The sequence below is a fragment of the Dicentrarchus labrax genome, unplaced genomic scaffold, assembly GCF_905237075.1.
Source record: "Dicentrarchus labrax unplaced genomic scaffold, dlabrax2021, whole genome shotgun sequence".
NCBI lineage: Eukaryota > Metazoa > Chordata > Actinopteri > Moronidae > Dicentrarchus > Dicentrarchus labrax.
In genome coordinates, this window is record NW_026136702.1 from 6,195,175 (window position 1) to 6,216,555 (window position 21,381).

A 21,381-nucleotide genomic window follows, 5' to 3' on the forward strand; every position below is an offset into this window, starting at 1 on the left:
ACTGTTTTCATACACATTTGTATATATTTATTTATGAAAAGCTCATTAAAAAGGAACTTTGGCTGTCAGAGGATGTATGAATTAAGCAAATTCTGCCCTTAAAAAGAGAATGTAAATATGCATTGCCCTTTTGAATTATAACATGGAGTCTATATTTATTGTAGTGCAAACTGAATGCTGTTGGTCCAGGTGAAGCAAACACAGGAAACAGAGCTGTAGATGAATATATCATTCTTATGGGACATGGCTGTCACTTTAATTGAGACGTTGACTATTGCATATTCAAGTATGTGCTGCACTAAGCTGCATTAGCCAATCATGAATGCTGTGCCCTGCCATTGGCTGAGCTGCGGAGAGAGCCTTGTACTGTGCTGTGAGGGGCGGGCGGGGGGCTCTCTATCTCCTCTGCGCTCTCCCATTCAACCTCTGTAGTCAGCAGAACGAGTGGCTGAGCAGAGCAGCACAGCATCCACGGCTACAGCATCTTGCAGATGACTCTGCTCCATGGAGGAGAGGGAGGGAAAAAAAGAACAAGAGTTGGAGAGAAAAAAAGATAGATCCACAGATGAAGAGAGACTGAAAGGAGAAGAGAAGCACAGAGGGAGTAAGAGTGGGAAATGAAAGGAATTGAGTAAACACCGCTGCCTGCCTGAGGACCACTGCAGCTGTACTAAATCTGGGGCTGTCAGGCCAACCCTCAGCAGAGCAGTGAGTGAGAGAGGCGAGGGAGCAGAGGAGAAAAAGAGGGGATTTGAAGAGCTGATCTCATCACTCTGGACAAGCAGGGATGGGAACCCCGAGAGCCTCTCCGTCAGCAGATCAAACTTCGCACAGGAAAAGTGCCTTTGGATCACCAGTCTGAACCTGCCTCTTCACAGAAGTAGAACAAAACAGGAAAAACAAGAGAGTTACCCAGTTGGTTCCTGAAAAAGGTGAAACCTTGTACAGGACCTCTGACTACTGCACTGCTGAGCACAGTTCAGCTGCTGTTCTCTTTCCAAGTCCCCCTCGGTCCTCCCTCGCACCTGCCTGCTCCTGGTGAATGTCTTCTCTGCCTGCACTCCCACTGCTCGGCAGTTGAACACACTCATGGTCGATGCCAAGGGAAGGAACATGAAATGTCTGACTTTCTTCTTAATGCTTCCTGAGTCAGTGAAAAGCAAGTCAAGTAAGAGCTCCAAGAAAGGCAATGCCAGCGGCAGCTCCAAGCTGCCCCCAGTCTGTTATGAGATAATCACTCTGAGGAGCAAGAAGAAGAAGAAGATGGCAGCGGACATTTTTCCCACCAAAAAGCCGGCATCCACCACCACAGTACAACAGTACCAGCAGCAGAACCTCAACAACAACAACACTATACAGAACTGTAACTGGCAAGGACTCTACTCCACTATAAGAGAAAGGTAGGTATAACCAGCAAGCCTCTTTCTGAACCAGGAACCATTTCTGCTGCTCCAATTTTAAATAGAAAATATAATAAAAGTTCTATACATAAGAATTGCATGGTCCACTTCATTTGAATTACCAGAATCTCAATTAAATCAAAAACGCATCACAAAACATTTATATGTGGTAATTACTCTTATTTATTGAGGTCTATCTGTGTGTGTGTGTGTGTGTGTGTGTGTGTGTGTGTGTGTGTGTGTGTGTGCATGTGGGTGGGTGGGTTGGTGTGAGTATGGGTGGGTGTTCCCTCTGCCCTGCCCTCAATCGGCTGGGGGTATCTCTGTTTACACCCTCTCCTGCTCCTGCAGACTTTGCCGCTCTGACATAACAGAGGGCGGACAGGCACCGGGTGCGTTTGATATGCACAACAGGCAGAGGCAGCTCTGTACTAAAAGCAAAATATTTACCTTGGCCTATCAGTAAAAGACCCCAGCTGTCCGGAGCAAAATGTGTGCTTTCCGACCTCGCTTTGTTGTCTCTCCCGAACATCATGGGGCTGTTTACCCACCCCCGTGACATGTTCCACTACTCAATAATATATGAACGCAGCTTTATTGTTGGTCCCATTCTTTCACAGTGGGGATTTTCCATTCAGGGTTTATTGCCTTTATGTAGATATAAAGAGTTTAAGTTGAAAAGTTATTGGGCTTTGGAATAATCTTTTGTGTTTTAGTGGACTATGTAAGACTTTAAAATCAACACAATATTTTAAGTCATCCCTGAAGCAATTGGGACACTTTATACAATCATAAAATTCTTGTTTTTAGAGTAGCAGAAAAGATAAATATACACTTATTTACATGATTTTTGCTTGAACTTTGGCCATTATTAATCTTATCTTCTTCTCTTCCGAAAAAAATGTTCATTGTCTCATTGTTTTTTGTTTCCTTCCCTTTTTTTTTTTAGAAATTCAGTAATGTTCAACAATGAGTTGATGGCAGATGTTCACTTTGTGGTGGGTCAGCCTGGAAGGACTCAGCGGCTGCCAGGACACAGAGTAAGAATTCCATCAACCAGTAAAATCACAGTAGCAGGGAGGAAATTAACAAACAAGCAATCAGGCCCAGTGTTTCATATCATATCAGCATAAAAATTATCTTCTTCATTGCCAGCGGTAATGGAACTAAAATCCTTTGTGCTCCACTCTCACTTCCGCACCATGTGTCTTTTCGAGACAGTCCTCAATTATTTATGTAAATGAGGCTGAAGGATAGAGGCACCGAGTGAGCGAAGGAGGAAGGGATATCCTCTTCAGCAGTCATCTCACACAGAATAGATTGCCTTTGTCTCTGCTTTAGCTCAGCTTTTCAGAGACAGCTCTGCAATTACTCAACTTTTTAATCAAACACATCCAACAGAATCACAGTTACAGTGATGAGGCATAAAGTAAGGTGCATTCAATTCTGCATCTTGCATCCTAGAAATACTTTTGTACTCATTAACTGTACTCATCTTTTTAATTTAGGAACAACAGTACAATGAATCTACAATGAATAACTATGATTATTATAATTAGGCCCATATCCATCCTGTTTATACCAGCTGTAACCTGCAGGTTGACATGACTGCTTTGTTTAATCCACCCTCTGACCTCATTGCTTCACATCAATGTTCACATAAATAATTGATTAAGGTTTATAGTTTCTTAAATCATATACATCATCTAAAAGCACATCATTATGTCTATTCTGTTTCAATATGATTATAACGTTACCATTAAATCTGCTAAGTGATTCTGCAGCCATGAATTTGGCCTGGCTATTCATTCCAAATCTAAAATGTCAGATGAACCCTGCATGGTTCATCTTTTTTGTTCTTTATATGGGACCCAAATGTATTATCCATGATTGGTAGCTGCAGTGTACTTTGTGCATTTATAGAAAGCAGTTATGGAAGGACATTGAGGATGACTTGACTGCACTTTATGCTGAGACATTATGCCAATGCGATATAATGACGTTCAGGGCAGCGATTTTTATTGTTTCCATTTGGCAGGAATTCAGATATGCATTATGATTTCATTTACCAAGTTACATCCTTACAAGAAGGAGGAGGCATCTAGCAACTAAAAGCAATAATTTATGTGAACATCTGTAAAATACGATGGGTCAAGAGGTGAGACCGATCTTATTCTAATATGCAGTATTTATATACTCGTCTCTAAATACACATGAAAAAACATTCAGCTTTTTTTTTCTTTCAGCTGACCTCTCTGCATAAAAAAAGAAACATAATTTCAGTGTGTAACAACAACAACAACAAGAACATTGTTTTCAAAAAACCTCTTATTTGCAAGTTTTTTTTTAGATTGGGTTCATTTCAATTTACTTTAGACAAAGTCTGTGTGCTTTTTTTGTTGAGAAAATTTATACCACCCACATACCCACCTACACATACTTGTCCTGCACACACACATACACACATGCACACACAGACCTAAAACATGAATGTACTTGAGTATAATTACAGAATTCATAGCTACAGTGCTTATTACTGAAATTATTAGCAGCATTGTGTTGCATCTGATTTCATCATAAGTTCAGATAAGTCATTAATTTCAGAAAATTGAACTTATGTAGCGCCCTGTTCAGTTGTGTCATTAGGATTTCCTGTTTTGTTTTTGTTTTTTTATCAGCAGCAATCTTGTTCATTATAAATCTGTTAGAAACCCTATCCTCAGGGGAAACTGGCTGAAAACTGCTCATTATGGGAGAAACTCAACAGGTTCAGTCCTTCCAATGATTAGAATTGAGGCATTGTTCAATATCCACAAAGACATTTATGTTTTCATGTAAAAAGTAAGAGCTACATGTAAACCAATTGCATTGAAATTCATGCTTCAAATAATCTTTCTGTTTTTACCAGTGAAATCACAGACAAACTAAGACATGTTTTCATTTCTCCTTTCACTCTGTCACTTTGTTTTCTCTTCTTTTTCCAACAGTATGTTTTGGCCGTTGGCAGCTCAGTGTTCCACGCCATGTTTTATGGCGAACTGGCTGAGAACACGGACGAAATCCATATTCCAGATGTGGAACCCGCAGCATTTCTGGCAATGCTTAAGTAAGAATTCTCCTCTGCATAACCCCGTTCTGTGATCTTACAAAACTTTTTTTACTCAAGTGTCATCTTTAAGTACATAAAAGCTATTTCAATTTGATGTTTTGATGTGATGCACTTACCCTGCCAGACAAATGGAAAGAAGTGTTTCTTCCTCCATCTCAGAGATATAATCTATTTCTGTCTATTTCCATTTCATTATACTTTCTACTTTTCATGCTGAATTACTCCATATTGTTACATCTGTCTACCTCCTCCTTGCTGTTTCATCACTTTCTGAGTTTTGTTTTCTGTGTCCTTGCAAGTGAATCTACAGTAGGTGATAGACAAGGGTGTAGGAGGAATAATATTTAGTTGGCCAGTTTGATTAGTTTGCAGAGGGATTTCACTTTTAAGAATCTCATTTCATTGCTTTCCAACATGGTTTTGGACAGACGTAGCAATGCTATTGCTTACAATACCGTAATATCCGTCAGTTTTAACCATAATCAACTAAAAATGGCAAATGAAAATATTTGTTATTTTTAATCCCTCTGGTTTGTTTTTACAAAATTATCTTCTTAAGAAACATTTTTACACATGTTGTTTTGCACATCATTTATTTGTGGTGTCTGATCTGTTGTCTATGAAGCTGAGAAAGTCCAATTTTTATGTCAACAGGTACATTTACTGTGATGAGATTGACCTGAGTGCTGACACAGTGTTGGCCACTCTTTATGCTGCCAAGAAGTACATTGTCCCTCACCTGGCACGTGCTTGCGTCAACTTCCTGGAGACCAGCCTGAGTGCCAAGAATGCCTGTGTGTTACTCTCCCAGAGCTGCCTGTTCGAGGAGCCAGAGCTGACACAGCGCTGCTGGGAAGTGATTGATGCCCAGGCCGAGCTGGCGTTACGCTCAGAGGGCTTCTGCGACATCGACGCCCAGACCCTGGAGAGTATCCTACAGCGAGAGACACTCAATGCTAAAGAGATAGTGGTATTTGAGGCAGCACTCAGCTGGGCTGAGGCTGAGTGCCAGAGACAGGAGCTCACCTCCTCGACTGATAACAAGCGTAAGGTTTTAGGCAAGGCCATGTACCTGATACGTATCCCCACAATGGCTCTGGATGATTTTGCCAATGGAGCAGCCCAGTCAGGCGTGTTGACGCTTACTGAGACCAATGACATCTTCCTGTGGTACACAGCAGCCAAGAAGCCTGATCTGGAGTTTGTCAGCCAACCTAGGAAAGGCCTGACACCGCAGCGCTGCCACAGATTCCAATCCTGTGCCTACCGAAGCAATCAGTGGCGCTACCGTGGCCGCTGTGACAGTATACAGTTTGCAGTGGATAAAAGAGTTTTCATCGCTGGGTTTGGACTGTATGGATCTAGCTGTGGTTCAGCAGAGTACAGTGCCAAGATTGAGTTGAAACGTCAAGGAGTACTGCTGGGACAAAACCTCAGCAAATACTTCTCTGACGGTTCCAGCAACACCTTCCCAGTATGGTTTGAGTATCCAGTCCAGATCGAGCCCGATACCTTCTACACTGCCAGTGTGGTTTTGGATGGGAACGAGCTGAGCTACTTTGGACAGGAAGGGATGACAGAGGTGCAGTGTGGGAAAGTGACATTTCAGTTCCAGTGCTCCTCAGACAGCACTAACGGCACTGGGGTGCAGGGGGGACAGATACCTGAGCTCATCTTCTACGCTTGACAACCCCTGTGCACCCATTTGACTAATTTTGAGTGCACTTATGGGAAATAGAAAAGTATCACTTTGTTCATGGTGTCTGTTATTTATTTTTGTCACTATTGTTAAAAAAAATCTGATCTCAGACCAGTTAAAGGGTCTTATGTGGTTTTAATTTCAGTAATTGGTCCATTTGAGTAGGACCAGATATATGTTTCAAGATGTTGGATTGTCCAAATGTGTGGATGAACAAAAAAAAAAAATCTTGCACTAGATGTGCATGTATATATGAATATATGTAAATTCTGAAATGTATATGATGCCACAATTGTGGCCAATGCTGCCCACAAAGATATCTTATATGATGAATATGCTACAGTATGTTTATTATTTCTATGCTTGCATAGAATGCACATATATAGCAGCAATACTTCACATTCTATATTCTACAATGAGCATCTCATGTCATGACTCAGTCTGGACCATCAGCATTATAAAGGAAGTGAAAAAGGCTGTATGATACTCAATCTTAACATAAAACTTTATTAGGCATTTGTATTTGAGCGGTTTCAATTGAATCTGCAGCTTTTTGATACTTCAAATCTAGTAACAGGGCACTTAGAGAGGGCTTGAGGGGTCTTAGATTAGGGAGCACTAGATATAATGAGACACATAACCCCTACAGTATCTCTCTGTAGCATGTTTCTCTGCACCTACACTCATCTCAGTCACTCCAGTGAGGTTTCATTTAGATAAGACTCATTATGTTTACAGTGCAAATTTACTTAAAGTGATCACCACTACATATGTAGAGTGAAAGATTTCTTTGTTTTTTTAAATCTAAAACTGTCTGCATTGCAGTACTTACAGCATGGGCAGAACTGTTCCATTTCATCTAACGTGTACTACTAATTGTTCTGGCGCCTTGGTTTTGTTTACAGCAAAAAGATCAATGATTGATTCCGTGTTAGAAGCTGTTTATCTTCTCTTTGTTAAAAACCCTGTGCACTCTGAACTGCTGAGCACTCCCTCCCAATGTGATCATACAGTATCGGTATTTGCAGAAGCATACTGTATATGCTACAGAATTGCACTGATGTTGGTTTGTAATTGAATTTGTTATTTTGTTTTACTTGTTCTTTTTAATGAGGCAGGTTTTTTTATTTACTGTGCTACTGAATATTTTTTCTGGTGTAGGATAAACATCCACAGGCTTGTCTGGTAATGACAATGGATGGACAAACTTGTGTTCATGTCCTGTGTTTACGTGCTACAGTGCTGGGAGACCAACGAATGTGTATGATTGTTGATGCAAATAAACAAAACGAGTGGTACATATTGGTTGTACATCCCATCTGTGAAAAGTCATGACACTACATGCTTTGTCTGAAATTAGGAGATGGGGACAGATGATGCCCTTCAGCCCTGGAGTGATTTACAATGCCAAGGAGAGCGGTCAGTTGATTGATGATCCCTATCTTCATGCTACTTATACACCCTGCTTTTTGTCTGTCAAACTCCAACACTATTCTGCATCCCACTGAACTACACAGCATTATACAATCCCCTCCTTAATATGAATTTTAATGGACTACAACTCTAAAGTATGGCTTTTTTATGTGCAGTCACTTCTGAAAAGGTGTGAAGACACTGACAACATGGCAAACAACCTCTACAGTTTTGAATTTTTGCCGACTGCAGTCACAAAGAATGGCTCCTTGACATGGCCATCACATGTTTTCAAGTTTTAAGAGATAGAGAGAGAATTATAATCTTGAATGTCTAAAAAAGTGTTGAATTCCCTGCATACAACACTGACTGTTCGACCCAAGGTCGATTTTGATGTGTCTGCTACTGACAAAAAAAAGTTTCTTTATTCATTCTTTTCATATCTTTATCTTAGACCCACTATTCAGCAGTGGTGCATTTGTGTTGTAGATAAAGTTAAAAATTCCAATCACAGATACAAATGTTCAAGCACTGATAAAACAATGATTTTTTATGCTTTACTTTCTCTGAGTGCCTGATATGCTGTAAAACTCAAAAATGAGATAAGTTATTTACTGAATCTCAAGACAAATCACATCTCTTCGTGAAATGTTCAAAAATATAATCACTCCTGGGAGCTTATGGCAGGTACTTGATTAACAAGGCCCTCGATAACACCAAGACCAAGTTTGACATCACCAATGAGCATGAAGCCCTTGATGAATTGAGCTCAATATGTTGGGGGACTCTGTGCTTCAGCACGATTTTTCATGATTGTGGTGCTAATGTTGTAAGCAAGATCATTAATTGCACTGGAGGTGGCAGGGGACTCGAAGGTGCCAGGAGTCAGGAGTAGACCTGTTTTCAAATACATTTTGCAAATGTAACTGATCTGTGGCAGCCAAATTGCAGTTCAGGTTAAATGAAGAATGACCCCATGCATGCGTTATTGAGTAACAAGCATTTGTGTTACCTCTGAAGTGAAAACCAAAAAAACCCAGATCTCTGGAGAGATTTTTTCCTCATTTTATTCTCCTGGAACAATTGTTACTCAAGCCTATCGACCTGACATTTTTTGCTGCTGGTCACAGTCAGCTCAGGAGGCAGGAGTGTTGCCAGAGGCTAGATCACTGCCAGAAATGTGGTGAGAACAGTTCTGTTCTTCATGGAGCACATTACCAAAAACAACTGCTGGATCAATGGCAAGACTTCAGTCAGCAGTTGTGTTGACAGCTCTAATCACTTGCTATTACAGAGCAGATATTAGTCTTCCAAAACCGTTTAAGATATAAATCTATCATAGACTCATTATGTGATTAGGCTATACTTACTTTTATGAGGTGACAATTATTGTGGTAAACCATTTTAATTCTATGAATAAAATGCAATTAAATCCTACGGGGCTAAGAATAAAATGCATGGTTAGGCATCTAATTATAATTAGTTTGTCAGTAAAGGGTGACATACAGTAGGAGAGATTACTGGTAAGGAAGTCAGTGTTGTGATACAGCATTTCCTCTAAATACTAAAAGTAAATTGTGATTGCTCAATCACATATATAGTACTGGCATCCTGTTGGATTTTACTAATGATATCGTAATATATAATTCAAAGTGTTTACAATCTGTCAGTGTATAGAAGAGGATGCCATGTTTTATTTGTCATTAAACATAAATGTGACTGACTTCCGTACATAACATAGATAAGCTCAGGGGAAAGGAAAACAGAGTTGGTGAATACTGACAGATTGGGCACATATTTCCCAGGAAAGTCTCACTGTTTCGTTACTGTTCGATACAAATTAAGGATGAAAAGATTCAGTCTGACATGAGGGAGGACTGTGGATTACCACTGATCAACATTCTTAATGCTCTCTGAGACTGATTGTTCCAAGTGCAGATAAGTCTGTGGACAGAACCAAAAGGTCCTTCGGTATCTAAGAGTGACTGTGTTGTTTCTTTACTCCGTGGTTAACATGCGGTGCACGGTTAAAACTGATAGAAATGTCTCCTAAACACACCAAACTGAAAAAAATACCAAATCCAAGCGAAAGGAACATGGTGAGAGGAAACCCGTTCTGTTGTTTTACCCTATCAAACATCAGCCTGTTCACTGCAGGCAATAACATATCCACTCCTGAACATCCTGATAATTTCCATCCTAGCAAAATGTCACTGAATTAATAATGACCAAAGAGAGGAGGGAAACACAGCTGTGGGTTTAAAGAATTCATCAAAGAAAATAATTTAAAATTATGTTTTTTAATTCAACAAATCTCAAAGGAAATATCAAAGCCCTTTTCCCCTACCTCCCCTTAAACCATATGTTTTCTCTGAAGGTATACATGCATCTATACAACAGTGTTCAATGCACAGGTTACATTACAGAGCCCATCCTAAGTGCAATAACTGCCCAGTAAGTGTTATGAAAGCATCAGACAAGGGCTGCTGAAGGTCACAAAGGATTGTTGTAATCCTGACAGATGTAAGGGGTCCTGAGCCCCCCACTCCCCTTATTGCACTAACCTCAGCCTACTGGCAGCCAGTCACACAGGAACAAGGCAGTTGTTGAGAGGAGAATGACAGAGACAGGGGTAAGTGGCAAGTCTGGTCTGTCTGGTATTCAGGTAAAGTAATCACCCCCTTGATAATTATCACATAGATTATTGGTGGATGGTCTAAGTAGCAATTAATCACACACACGAGAATGGCAAAAGGTCAGAAAGTTCAGATGCAAGGTGCAGGTGGAGGCGAGGAGAAGACAGGAGTATGACTGATAATAGCCACCTTCGCTTCTTTGTCATCTCCATTCACAACCGAGCAGTGCTAAAGACCTGCAGAATGTAAGGGATATTATTCCCAATAATCTCAGAGCTGCTGCCTCCAGTCGCATGCGGCTGGGACGCACTGCAGGATCGAGCCAGCGATTGTTTGTCTCATTTATCTATTTATTTATTCATTGGTACCAGGCAGAGCTAAATCGTTTCAACAGGCTGAGGCATTGAAAGGCCAGCTTTTATGTTAGATTAGCCTGTTTATAGCGATGTCGCTCAGCTCCAGGTGGATCAATATGGCTTAGATTTCTGGAGGTAAGCGGCCTGTGTATCAGGTGAATTATGATTGTTGAAAAGAGTGGAAATATGCTTTTGGTGGACAATGGGAGCTGCAGAGCCTATTCAAAGCAGCCAAAAATACAGGCAACATAGTGACGGAGTATCAGACACACACTGGAAGTAAATTATATTACCTTGCAATGGTGCACAGGTAAATGCCCTGTTTACATAATTGTGTGTTTGTCCTATGAAATACGATCCCAGAAGGTATATGAATACTGCACTCAGGCAAAAAGAAGTTCTTTCACGCGCTCTGAAAGCTGAATTTGTTGGTGATGCATTATGCTAATCAAGCTATTTATTCCCACAACTATGGTCTCGTATACCTGTCACCCACAGCCATTACGGCAAGGCTTGATCAAAACCTTGAATGTTGGCAGCTTCCCACTGAGAGAGGTGATGAGGGCTGAGCATGCTACTTTTTGTATGTACTCTAGAGCCTCTATTCATACTGAAGCATGTCCTCTAAGGCAGCTCCATGGCTTTGATAGTATGGAGTGAGAGGGCCCTTCTCTCCCCAGGGTCTGATATAATGAGAGTGAGCTTACTAAACATGATCTGCGGCTCTCTCAAATAAGCTACTTGAAACAGCTCGAGCCTGAAACAGTACAACAAACAGCACTGATTCATTTGTACACATGCTCTGGCCCTCTCTCTCTCTCTGTGAGTTGTGTGTGTGGGGGGGGGCTAATGTGTTTTAATGTGTGATAGAGAGTGATACAGAGATGGAGATAGAGAAAGAGCACAGAGAGGCACAGGAGTCTAGCTTTGTGAGCGTTCATTCAGAACTCGAACATAGCAAATCTGGCTTTCCAGTTTAATTATTTCCTGTAAGCACAAAGAAAATGTGAAGTGACAGATTTTAAATGATTGCATTCATGCTTTGCATTTGTACAACCGTGAATAGAAATATACTGTATAGTTATTGCTAGAATAATGCTTTTACTGTGCCATTTCTCTTATTCAGTCATTATCTACTTTAGGATCTTATCACTCAGCAGCGGGGAGCCTGGTAATCAACAGAGACATTATACTGGCAACAAGGTATTTCTTTTGTCAAACGAAACAGAAATATCTACTAGACTGGGAATCAGCACAATTTAACAGTGCTACATAAATGCATTTCCTGTCCCTGAATGCACATTTCCAAGAATGAATTTATTTGCTGAATGCCCATTTTCTCTCTATTTAACCTTAAAGTGACCGAACATTTTTTCGACACTGGCAATTTCTGTTTGAATTATTGCAAGAGCATAATACCATCTATAGTGGAGCGATATTGCGTCCGAGTTCTTTGAAATCCAACTGCGCTCTACCAGCCTGCTTTTGTGGCCTAATTTAAGAAGTGGAGCGCTATCTCCTGCTCCTCTGCCCTTTTTTATGTCCTGCTTACCACAGGGAAAACCAGTCACTGTATCTAAAAGTCCATGTAATTAACATCATTCAAAAAGGCATTACCTAGGCAACACTAGAAGCTGGTGTCACACAATTTAAAATAAATATAGCTAACTTGGAAGCAGAGATTGAAAGTAATACACCTGCATTCACAGCAGCCCCACATCTCTACAGTCTGTCAACATAAACATCCACACAGCTGCACGATCCCAGCCTAATTGTCAAGCCGATGATGAATCTGATGTTGGTGAAGCAAAGAATCTTTTCTCATCTTAACATTAACTGAGATAATTAGCTGCAGCTGCCTCAACTGTCAGGAAGAAAGCCAATTTCAAAGTTGCGCTAAAGCGTCAGAAGTTTTTTTCTCTATGTTGTATCGGATAAAGGAAAAATATCAGTCAGGGTTTAAATGCACAATGACAACAAATGGTTGCACTTTGCCAGCAAAATATAAGACTGATATCTTGTCTAATTGGCAGGTGAAGGTGAGAATTCATTGTCTGAACCTTTATATCATTTCAGAGATTTATATGAGCTGCCATCAGTGCTCATCTGACCTAACTAAAACTCTTTCTGCCTATGCTTTTTTGAGTCGAGCCCCAGACTATTCCCTCACTGCCCTCAATAATGGCCTCAATTTAAGCTTTACTGTGCCTTACCTTCCCCTTATTTTCGCTTCCCTTTGAGATAGCAAAGCTTTTCTCACTCTGAGCTGCTGGAAATAATCACAGGACATGAGATGAATAAAAGTGTTGTGTTTTGTGGAAGTTTTCTTGGTTTGACTGCGTAGTTTGTATTCTTGTGCATGTATTATACATGCTTGGTACAGGAGAAAGCCAGGTGACAGCTCTGATAAATGCAGCCGCTTACTGCACTGTAGTTCCTATGAAAATAGTGAAATTATGTGTGAACGATAAATAAAGCGAGCATCAGACCTTATTTGAAGCACTCATCCCAAACAGACACAGTGTCTGTATGAGTAATGTGTGTTTATACTGGCAGGCAATCATACATGTACACAGGCGTAGGATGAACATTATTCATTTGAGGGAGGTGGAATATACACTTCATGTGTATTTTTACATGGTTGTAAAGGAAGAAGAACCCTATATATGACTGTCAATGGGCAGATGTCATTACAGTGGCATTTCCACTCACCCTGTGATGCTGTCATGTTTATCTAGTAGATGTGGAATGAAAGGTATAATCATAATAAAGTGCACAATCATGTTTAGAAACCACAACATAAAAGTGAGATTTATGTTTTTGCTGTGTTTATGACCACTTGAGAGCAAAAAACAGAAAACAAGGATGAATTCTTTGGATTCTCCTACAGATAACTTGTGCTGCAGAAGATCGTGACCACCCCAAGGCAACAAAGAGTCAACAGAGAGATGTAATATCAACCAACTGGTCGTGCATTGATTTCCAAGATAATTTCTTTGGCTATGAATTATAATGTTGTCACCCAAGGCAGCAGTAAAGCAAGCAGAGCACGAACAGAACATTTTTAAGAATCTACTGCTAAAATACAACTGCTTGCAATTCTTGCAGAATTAGCATTTGTGAATAAAGGTGGAACAATAGAAGGAAGTTAAATATGCTCAAAATGTGCAAGGTCAGGAAATGAACAATGATTATGTAAGCAAGATACACTGTAAATAATTAATTTCTTTCCATCAGGTACTACTGGGTTTACTGAATAGACATAGCCTGTAGTTTCTACTCACACTTACACATCTACAGAATTCTCAGTTTACTACGAAACTGAATGGTGTTGAACACAGGTTTGACTGTTCTGGACACCCTCCACTTCAGCATCTCCCTGCCCAACCCTGTACTGCATAAAGAAGAAATATAAAAAGGCCAAGTACGTCAGCTCAACAATATTGGAGTGGAGGGGATTTTCCTCCAGTGTGTACTGCCCCTCCAGCAGCACTTATGACCACAGGGAGGAGGAGGGGCAGCTTGAATTCGATTTCTCAATGATGAAATTCTTTTCATCATGGCTCTTTTGCATAACAAAGGTGCATAAAATGCATTATATATGGCAAAGTGTAACTGTGAACCACCACAAGGCTGTCTTTCCAACACATTCTTCTATTTCCAGGAATAGAAGCAAACTCATCCGCACAATATCCGCCACTTCCTTGGAGAGGTTAAAAATATCACCACCCACCACTACCTCGATATGACAACTGTGCACAAGTCACTAATCATACATTTAATGTGATTAGAGTGCTCATGTAATTTCAGAAGTAATTTATCCAATGGCTACAATATGGTGAGGATTGCAGACAGTCTGCTTTTTCCTGTTATTCATACCTACTTGAATACATCATTTAATTTGCTATAACATTAAAGTCTCATGAAGCAATGACTTGTTTCTTTCGACCTCACACAGAGTTCAGTGAAGCACAGAGAAAAAGCTGTAGGTTTGTAATATTTCATCAGAGGTCTATTATGCTGATAAAAGGGATGGGATGAAAAGAAGGGCCATTACAGCTGAGGATTCGTGCCAGGTGTCAGGATAATTTAATCGAGCCACTAAAGACAAAGAGGCGGCCTGAGGGAAGCCTCTCAATAACAGGCCTGACTGCAGATGACAAGTGGCACAGTAACCTGTGATTGAAGGGACAGACAGGAGGCTTTAGGGCAGCCTCTCTCTGTACAAATGACAAGACTCTGTGGATTAGGGGCTCAGAGAAACAAAAAATGTAACAAATGATGTATTTCTTTGGATAATTAGAAATCCGAAATACAATAATGTGATTAAGAGTAAGAGATCTGCATTTGAAAAATGTAGCAAGTAAGACTATCCACATTTGTTATTCCCTCTGAAATCGGCACATGCAGTGTCACAGCTCCTAAACAAAGAGAAGAGGCAGTTTGTTTCATGATAAACATTAGGGTTGTGGGAGGTAGAGCATATGTGCAGGCTTCACTCAGCTCTTGATAAAGGAGATATTCGCTGTGCCACACTGGATTTGTCTGTGGCGGAACCAACTGTGATCAATAGCTTTAGATGTTCCTCTATCTAGGTGTGTATCATGACTATTTAGATCAAGCCAATGCCTGATAAGGTTTGAACAGATTAGAGATACTCTGCATAGTCTCAGCAAGCAGCTGGCAAACACGGGTTGAGTTGAACTTTTATGTGTTTGTTGTGTACATCGTCTAAGATAGAAATGGTGTACTCCGGCATGCATGATTTTTCCCAGCGTGATTGTCCAATTTAAAAGCATAGCTAGTTAACTGCTGTGGCTAACGCTAGCAGTTATGTCTGATGTCAATGGATCATAGACGTACACTAAACCATGTTAAATTTTATCTTAATGTATCCAATGACAAAACACATTTTTTGACCAATGAAAACACGTGTAGACAGATCCCTGGTAGCTGAGTAGCTTACATTATATTCAAAGCCATGTAATATGTTGATGTAACCGGTTAAGCATCTGGTTGAACTCCTGCAGGCTCCTCTGGTCTTTCGGCAAGACCTCAATCTCTGAAAGGTGTGCGTTGAATGCTTGCAAAGCAAGTTTCAAAACTTTGAAGACACACATTTGTAACGTTGAACATTAGCCTGCGAACATTTTAAGAGTGAAGCAATTATTTCACTTTCAAATCTTATTTTACATTTTATAACCCCAGTTTACAATTTCAAAACTTACTTTCAAATCTTAGTTTTAATGTGATAGTAATCCAACCTCATACTCAATGGGTACTGCAGCTAAATATATCTTGATGGGAGAAAGGTCGACTCATCTTGAAAAATCACCGGGCAGTAGCAGGAATGAATGTGGACACAGCCAGACCCATTACATAAATTATGCTTAAGCAGTGCTCTCCGAGTCATTCAGATATTCAATACAGCACTTCAGGACCTCAAGAAGATTTGCAGGATTAGAGGTTGTAAGCCAGGCCAGCTCGATATATTGATCCCCCCTCACTGAGAGCTGCATTCAATTTCCCAACAATTAGATGCACCTGAAGGTTAATATGGTGCTTTGTTAATCTGTTGTGTTTTGTGTTGTCTAAAACTAACTCTCCCTCTCTGTCTTCCCCTGTTTTGTTCCCTGCTTATGCTGGTGCCACTCTGCCAATCTGTTTGGCTGAAAGGGTAAAATCTCTGGCAGGGCACTATCCATACTGGTTTCATAGAGGTCATTTAGTAATTAGTAATGCCATGATATTAATGCATTAGAGGAGAGGCAATCTCTCACTGCTAGGTAAGTACTCTAGATAATTTCTAAGCAACATTACTGGCCCAAGTAAATTAGGTTGGTCCCCACTATGACCTTGTAACCACACTAACTCCTCCCATGACCGCAGTATGTTTTTTAATAGGTCTGCCTATTATACCCAGTGGCAATTTTCTATCCATCCATCCCCTCTCACTGATTTCATATTCTGAGGATGCTGCAGGACTTATGGCCATGTGAGAATGAATTTTCTCTCATGGGATCAGGGGGATATTTCTCTGGTGTGGCATACATTGGGCTCCAAGAAGTAGAAATGACAGCAACATTACATGGCTGAAATGAAACCCCCCATAATGTTATTCATTTTTATTCATAAGAAGCTATGACAGGCCTCTCATTGGTTTCTGTGTATGAATGCATAGTGGTGGGGGGGATTTTGTAGCAATTTTCCGTTATAAATCAGGGACAACTGAGAATTATGGGGTCAACAGAAATATAAAGTGGTAGTGTATCTGTGGATGTGTAGCACACATGGCTTGATACAAGGCCCACATGTGTTCATTTTATATTACTACAGCCACAGCCAGCCCAATGAATTCATACATCCTAATCTCTGTTGAAAGTGAGCGGCAGAGCGAGGAAGGGGCTGATACTGACCATCTAGGAAGGAGGAGATTAGCTGCAGAGTTTTGCTGCCGTTTGCTATTTTAGGGGGAAACTAATGGGAACTGAAAAGGGAAACAATGACTCCAGATCTGGAAAGTAGCTGAAGCGGACATGGGGAAAAAGTCCTTCATTCAATACCTTTCCAGGTGAAAATGTAAGATAATGCTAGTTACTGTCACAAGTGCTCTTCTATAATTTTTGCTCCGGATGCATTATTACCATTAAGCCAAGCAACCATAACTTTTCCATCAAAGAGCCCTTTTCCTTCAAAGCTGATATTTTAAGCAGTAGGGACTAATAGAGAGTAATAATTGGCTGTTTTAAAACTGTTTTCTATGTTTTTCTAGGCACAGTGAAAGGGTTTCACAAGGCAACTGTGCAGAGGCCACAGCCATCTAAAGTTCCCATGCTCACTGTGCAAGCTGGGAAATAATAAAAAAATTAGACTGATGGAAAATCTATTATAATAGCTGTCAGATTTTGGTTCTTAAAAGCCAAGGTTTTACAGTTACTGTAGTATGGCTGTTTGTACTGTCTCATTCTGCTCAAAAATGTACCTTTAGTGGGCAACCATTCTGAACTGCTTACCTCATACAAAACTGACAGTACTGGTAGAGCTAGTAATTATGATGTTTTTTTCCCCTGAGAACAACATTAACCTCCACTCCAATCAGTGTGAAACAGTGACAGTAAATCCAAAGCACTAGTCCACTCTCCCTGTCAGTCATTTTCACCTTTACCATCCTCCTTTCAGCACCATCATATTGTCACCTCTACTACAGCTGATTCTGCAAAACTGAGAAGTGAGATAGAGTGTGAGGGTGGTTTTACTGCGTGTGTAGGTCTATCTGTACATGTGGTAGTAATCGACAATGTGTGTATGTTGCAGTGGATGTTACAAACTCAGATGTCTCTAATCAATATTTAAATGAGATTGATAATAGTGCTTAAAGGCTGCTGTCCTCGCTGATGACCAATAATCCATGAGATAGCCAATGTCTCATACAAAGGAGGGTAAATCCTGCATGAATGTATGACATATATGTTCCCTCCAGGCTACTGATTCACACCATAACATATTTTAGTTGACGTCACATCGCCTTTTTTACGGAGCACAGTGCGTGTGAGGGGTCCCTTTGGGGAAATATATACTGCAGCATATGTCTGTCCGTGTGCATCAGGCCAGCAGTAAGAACAGGGCTAAATAAAAGGCACTGAAATGTATATACAGCAGAATCTTTAATGCAGCTATTGCTCACCTTTAATTTCACTCTATCCTGGAGAACTGCTAATTTAAACCATTAATTCAAGCTCACACTGTTCACAGAATCCTTCCATTTTCTCATCTCCTCACACACCCTCCTACTTTCCCCCTCTGGTGGCGGATGGAGAAGCGGTTGGGGGTACTGCCTCGGTAATTGGAGAAACCTTCTGAAACATGCAGATGAAGAAGGGTGAGACGGAGGGGAGTGAAAGTGGTAGGAAAACGGACCACATTCCTAATTATCCGCCTTTTTCTCATATTCCTTCTTTCTTGCTCTGACAGGGTTAGAGTCGTACAGTGGAGGCTCCTTCTACTTCTCATGCTGGCCTCGGCATAATTAGGCGCAGTGTACAGGGCTGAACAGGGATTGATGATCACATAAAGGCCTGAGTGAGGAGCGGCTTCAGAGAAAAGCTGGGGCTTTGATGAGAGGGTTAAGAGCACTGTCAGCACTTTTACTCTTACACATGTTACAATGAAACACCCTGTCAGCTGACACACAAGCTGCCTTACATGAAACTTGGACACAGACGCAAAAAAAAGGAGTATACGAAACTATGGAGAATATGGTCTGAAACAATGCATTTTTGCATTAAGAGACCTTAATCAAAGGCCAGTGCAGTTCAGTGCATCTTCAAAATGGGGGGAAGAAAAGGCAGCCGCAAATAGCAAACAGACATCTGAAATAATATTACTCCTTTGCAATGAAAGAGCCAATTTCAATGAGGTGACATTCATTTCCTTTCAGGTGGGGAGAGGAGGATGAGATAGGCTGTCTGTTTTTTAATATATCTAACTGTGTCAGAGCCCCCTGTAGCACACAGCAGAGGCAAGAACATGGGGAGATATACTGGAGTCGAATACATTTTTCAAAGCACTGCACAGAAAATGTTGCTATTTGCATGAACATACAGTACAATGTGGATAAATATCACATTGAGTGTGAGGTGTCTCTGTGCGTGTGTTTTTCTGTTTGTTTGCTTGTCTCAATGTGTACAAAGTCTACTCATGCATATAAGAGTGGATGTTAAATTCAGGATGTAAATTTTCTTTTGCCCTATGAGACAGCCGAGTCAGGAGGACATGCAGTTCTATTTCTGATTGTGCATAAATGTTGAGATTCCAAATTGAATTGTGGGCATAAATTACCCAAATAAAGACGATATTCCTTTTATGTATGCAGTGTTCCAGTAAGTGAAAATGAATAGCACATGGCCCGTAACTATGAGATGGCATCAAATATGCTTGAATACAAAATATTTTTTTATGATATTGTATTGTTTTTATGCTACAAATTGTAATGCAGTTCTGTTTTCTCTGCAGATGTCACAAGCCTGCCCTATTTTCATCATAAAGTCTACTACAATGCCATACTATGCTATATATGTTTTGACAGCCAAATTCTGGTTTCTTTTTCTCCAAGCAATTTCATCTTTAATAAACACACACACCTCTTCACAAAAGCTAATTCCCACTGAAATGATGAGAGCAAACGCTCTGTTGAGCATTCTCCCCATGGTTAAGCCACCTACCGCAGCTAAAGAGGACTCAGCGCTACCCCTCTTGCAGGGCGCCAGGCTGCTCTTATCGCCCCACCACGAGGCCGTAGAGGGGTAATAGGATTGTGGCTCACAGAGAAAGTGCCATGCTCACCAAGCAGGGGAGGGCTGAGGCACAAGTGTGAAGGGCCTCTGCGGCTGTCCAGCATCATGAAAGCAGAGAGAAGCAGGCTGGGAGGATGTGTTCTCCTCGCTCCATAAATAACCCTTCTAAATTGCAGGCTTTGGAGGGTCAGTGGGACACTGGTCTGCCAGTGTATATCTGGGGGCCTGGATATAACCTGTAATCCTGCAGCCCAGAAAACGAACAGCACAGCAGTTATGGCAAAATGTCTTTTCTGCAAAATGGAAGCCTGGGCGTTTATGAGCTTGGAGAGAGAGAGAAACAGAGAAAGAAAGAAGAGCGAGAGAGACAGAGAGAGAGAGAGAGAGAGAGAGAGAGAGAGAGAGAGAGAGAGAGAGAGAGAGAGTCGAAGCAGGGTGGGGGTGATTTTATAGTTTGTAGTCAGTGTCTGAGTGGTAGACTCCTTCCTCGGCTGGCTTGGTCCCAGCAGCAGCACAGCATTCACTTTGTACTCAGAGGAGGAAGATGAAAGCAGCACTGGGTCAAATAAGGATGGAGGAGGGGGGATTGGGGAGGCAGATGCGGAGGGGCTTTATTTGACAGACAGTCGGATCACTTTGGTTTCGGATGCCGGCTGGATGTGATTGTTACCATTCAGCAAGAACTCTCGGAGTTAAGCAAGCATGCAAAGATTAAATACTGACTTTAAAAGTTGCACTGATTCTCTGTGATGATTTGAAATCAGAATCCTGGGGCACCAAAGTGAAACAATGTTTTTCCGTTCGCCCCTGTACAGTGCGTTCAGTGCTGCAGGGAAAATCATTCCGCCTGTCGGCAGTTAGGTGCGTGAGTGTGTATTTTAGTTACGTCAGTGCCCCTTGCTCATGAGAGGGCAGTAAAAGGCACTGCAGGTGGTGGAAGACTGAAATGGCCATGCTGGTTGTTTTGATAGAATATAAGTGGCCTGAGGCGGTGAGCAGCGGATTGAGGGCTATAGTGAAGATTTAGGGTTATTATGGAGAGGCAGGCATGGTGTAACACTCCAAGATGCACACACAGACATGGGCTTGATATCTGTATCAGATTGGTGAGATAGGAGTCCTCCCCTCTAGGACTGATTACTTTATGTAGGAGGACAATAAACCATACAACAGGCAAAGACAGCATAGAGCATGGTGAGAAATACAGCCTACACCAAGATTAAAGGTGCAACACATAGAATTTTTAATACAATTACTGCTAAGAAATGATATTTGTTCACTCTGCCTTTCTTTACCAGATAAACATGATGAGACTGAAATGATTGGCAATTTGCGATGCATGCAAACACTGGCTTGTATTAACATAGTCATGGACACACAAGCAAGCGAGTTTTTGATTATGTTGAAAAGCCCTCTCATCTGCATGCAGTATTTACACCATAAGCTGTTGCTGTGCCTGTCTTATTTTGTTTGAT

The 21,381-nt window shown here is 41.0% G+C and overlaps 1 protein-coding gene across 1 annotated transcript; it reads left to right on the top strand.

The window, feature by feature from the left end:
• Nucleotides 1-416: 416 nt before the first annotated feature.
• Nucleotides 417-7,506, top strand: btbd3b (BTB (POZ) domain containing 3b). Its single transcript, XM_051427453.1, has 4 exons — nucleotides 417-1,400; nucleotides 2,350-2,440; nucleotides 4,388-4,506; nucleotides 5,164-7,506. The coding sequence occupies exons 1-4, from the start codon at nucleotides 1,090-1,092 to the stop codon at nucleotides 6,194-6,196; spliced, it is 1,554 nt and encodes a 517-aa protein (XP_051283413.1). The 5' UTR covers nucleotides 417-1,089; the 3' UTR covers nucleotides 6,197-7,506.
• The last annotated feature ends 13,875 nt before the right edge of the window (nucleotides 7,507-21,381 follow it).

Bases quoted from the DNA above. Each gene is read 5' to 3' on its own strand.
- btbd3b (XM_051427453.1), top strand. From the start codon at position 1,090: ATGGTCGATGCCAAGGGAAGGAACATGAAATGTCTGACTTTCTTCTTA. The intron at 1,401-2,349 runs GTAGGTATAACC...TTTTTTTTTTAG, and splicing joins TACTCCACTATAAGAGAAAG to AAATTCAGTAATGTTCAACA. The intron at 2,441-4,387 runs GTAAGAATTCCA...TTTTTCCAACAG, and splicing joins AGCGGCTGCCAGGACACAGA to TATGTTTTGGCCGTTGGCAG.